This window comes from Arachis ipaensis, chromosome B07, assembly GCF_000816755.2.
Source record: "Arachis ipaensis cultivar K30076 chromosome B07, Araip1.1, whole genome shotgun sequence".
Taxonomy (NCBI): Eukaryota; Viridiplantae; Streptophyta; class Magnoliopsida; order Fabales; family Fabaceae; genus Arachis; species Arachis ipaensis.
In genome coordinates, this window is record NC_029791.2 from 117,954,867 (window position 1) to 117,956,702 (window position 1,836).

The 1,836-nt window shown below is 38.5% G+C and overlaps 1 protein-coding gene across 1 annotated transcript; it reads right to left on the bottom strand.

The window, feature by feature from the left end:
• On the bottom strand, positions 534-1,836 carry LOC107607804 (uncharacterized mitochondrial protein AtMg00810-like). The gene has a single exon (XM_016309706.2). It carries the CDS (start codon positions 1,834-1,836, stop codon positions 565-567), a length of 1,272 nt encoding a protein of 423 aa, XP_016165192.1. The 3' UTR covers positions 534-564.

Genomic DNA, 1,836 nt, shown 5'->3' on the forward strand with positions numbered 1-1,836 from the left:
CATCAACCCAAATTGTTTGGTACGTAATTAATTAGTTGAATTGGTCATGCACAATTTTGTTCAAATGGTATTGTCAAATTCAATATTCCAAAGTGATTGTACTGCTTCAAAGTGAGAATCATAACCAATTGGATGCTTAATGTATAGTGGTTCAGGAGGAAGCTTTTGCGAGACCTCTTGAACAATATTCTTGATAATCTCACTTTCATAGCTGCAAGAACACACCACTCCGTTGCAATGACCATTCTATTTTAAATGCAATAATAATAAATGGAAGAAAATTGTTGCAAATGTTTAAAATCTTGTTATGAAGCTATGAACAGAAAAGTTATCAATAAAATTGAAGACATGCCCTAAGCTGTTCAAGCTGTGATGTTGATGGTTTGATGAACCAGAAGGGATTAAGAGAGGAAGAGAAATAAGTTCTTCTCATTGTTGGAGAGAATGAAAAATCCCCTTAGAAAATATTTGTTGAGTTATTACACCTTATATACTATGTACTTTTTATGTACTTTCACTAAAAAATAATTACAATGGTAAACCTATTATTGATAAAGAAATAATCTAGGTAACACCCTCCTGCAAGCTAGAATTGTGTAAATCTAACAATCCTAACTTGGAAACATTAGCAAGAAAAGGACCCGGTGGCAGAGCTTTGGTAAGAAAATCAGCAAGTTGATCCTTGGAACGAACTGGCATAAGATGAATGAGACCAGACAAATGCTTTTCACGAACAATGTGGCAGTCCACTTCAATGTGTTTAGTTCTTTCATGAAAGATGGAATTATTGGCAATGTGAATGGTTGACTGGTTGTCACAGAATATAGTGATAGACTTTTGAAGCGGCAAGCCAATGAAATCCATTAAGAAAGATAACCAACTAGCTTCACAAGTGGCAACAGCAATAGACCTATATTCAGCTTCTGCAGAGGACTTGGCAACTGTGGTTTGCTTCTTACTCTTCCAGCTAATGAGTGAGTTCCCAAGCATGAAGCAATAACCGGAAACGGAGCGACGAGTATCGGCACAGGTAGCCCAGTCAGCGTCGGCAAATCCAGTGAGATGCAGATTAGAAGTAGAGGAGAAGAAGAGACCAGTTGCAGGTCGGCCTTTTAAATATCGGAGTACACGAAAAGCAGCCTGTAGGTGAGAAGTGGTTGCACAATCCAAAAATTGGCTCAAACGTTCCACAGCATAAGAGATATCGGGTCTAGTGTTTGTGAGGTAAAGGAGTCGGCCGATGAGCTGTCTGTAAACAGTGTTGTCTGTTAAAATAGTACCTGATTCCTTTGAGAGTTTCTGACTATAATCAAATGGAGTAGAGAGAGGCTTGCAATCTAGATAACCAAAATCTCTGAGAAGGTCCATGGTGTACTTCCGCTGGTAAATGTGAATTCCAGAGTTAGAGCATGCTACTTCCATTCCCAAGAAGTATTTGAGATCACCAAGATCCTTTATTTTGAATTTGTCATCCAAATCTTGCTTGATGGAATTGATTTCACCAATGTCATTCCCGGTTAAAACCAAGTCATCAACATATACTAGAATGGCAGTGAAGCTTTCAGATTGTTTCTTGATGAAGAGTGAATGATCATCAAAAAACTGCTTATAACCAGCATCCACAAGAGTCTGAGTGAGCTTAATGTTCCATTGCCTGCTTGCTTGCTTAAGCCCATATAGAGATTTTTGCAATTTACAAACCAAACCTGGTTGTGATACAGCCAAACTGGGTGGTAACTTCATATAAACTTCCTTGTCCAAATCTCCATGAAGGAAGGCAGTGTTGACGTCCAGCTGTTTCAAATGGCATTTTTTTGCCGCTGCTAATGCTAACAT

What these genes read in the sequence shown, in the direction of transcription:
- LOC107607804 (XM_016309706.2), bottom strand. Translation starts at nt 1,836, where the DNA reads ATGTTAGCATTAGCAGCGGCAAAAAAATGCCATTTGAAACAGCTGGAC.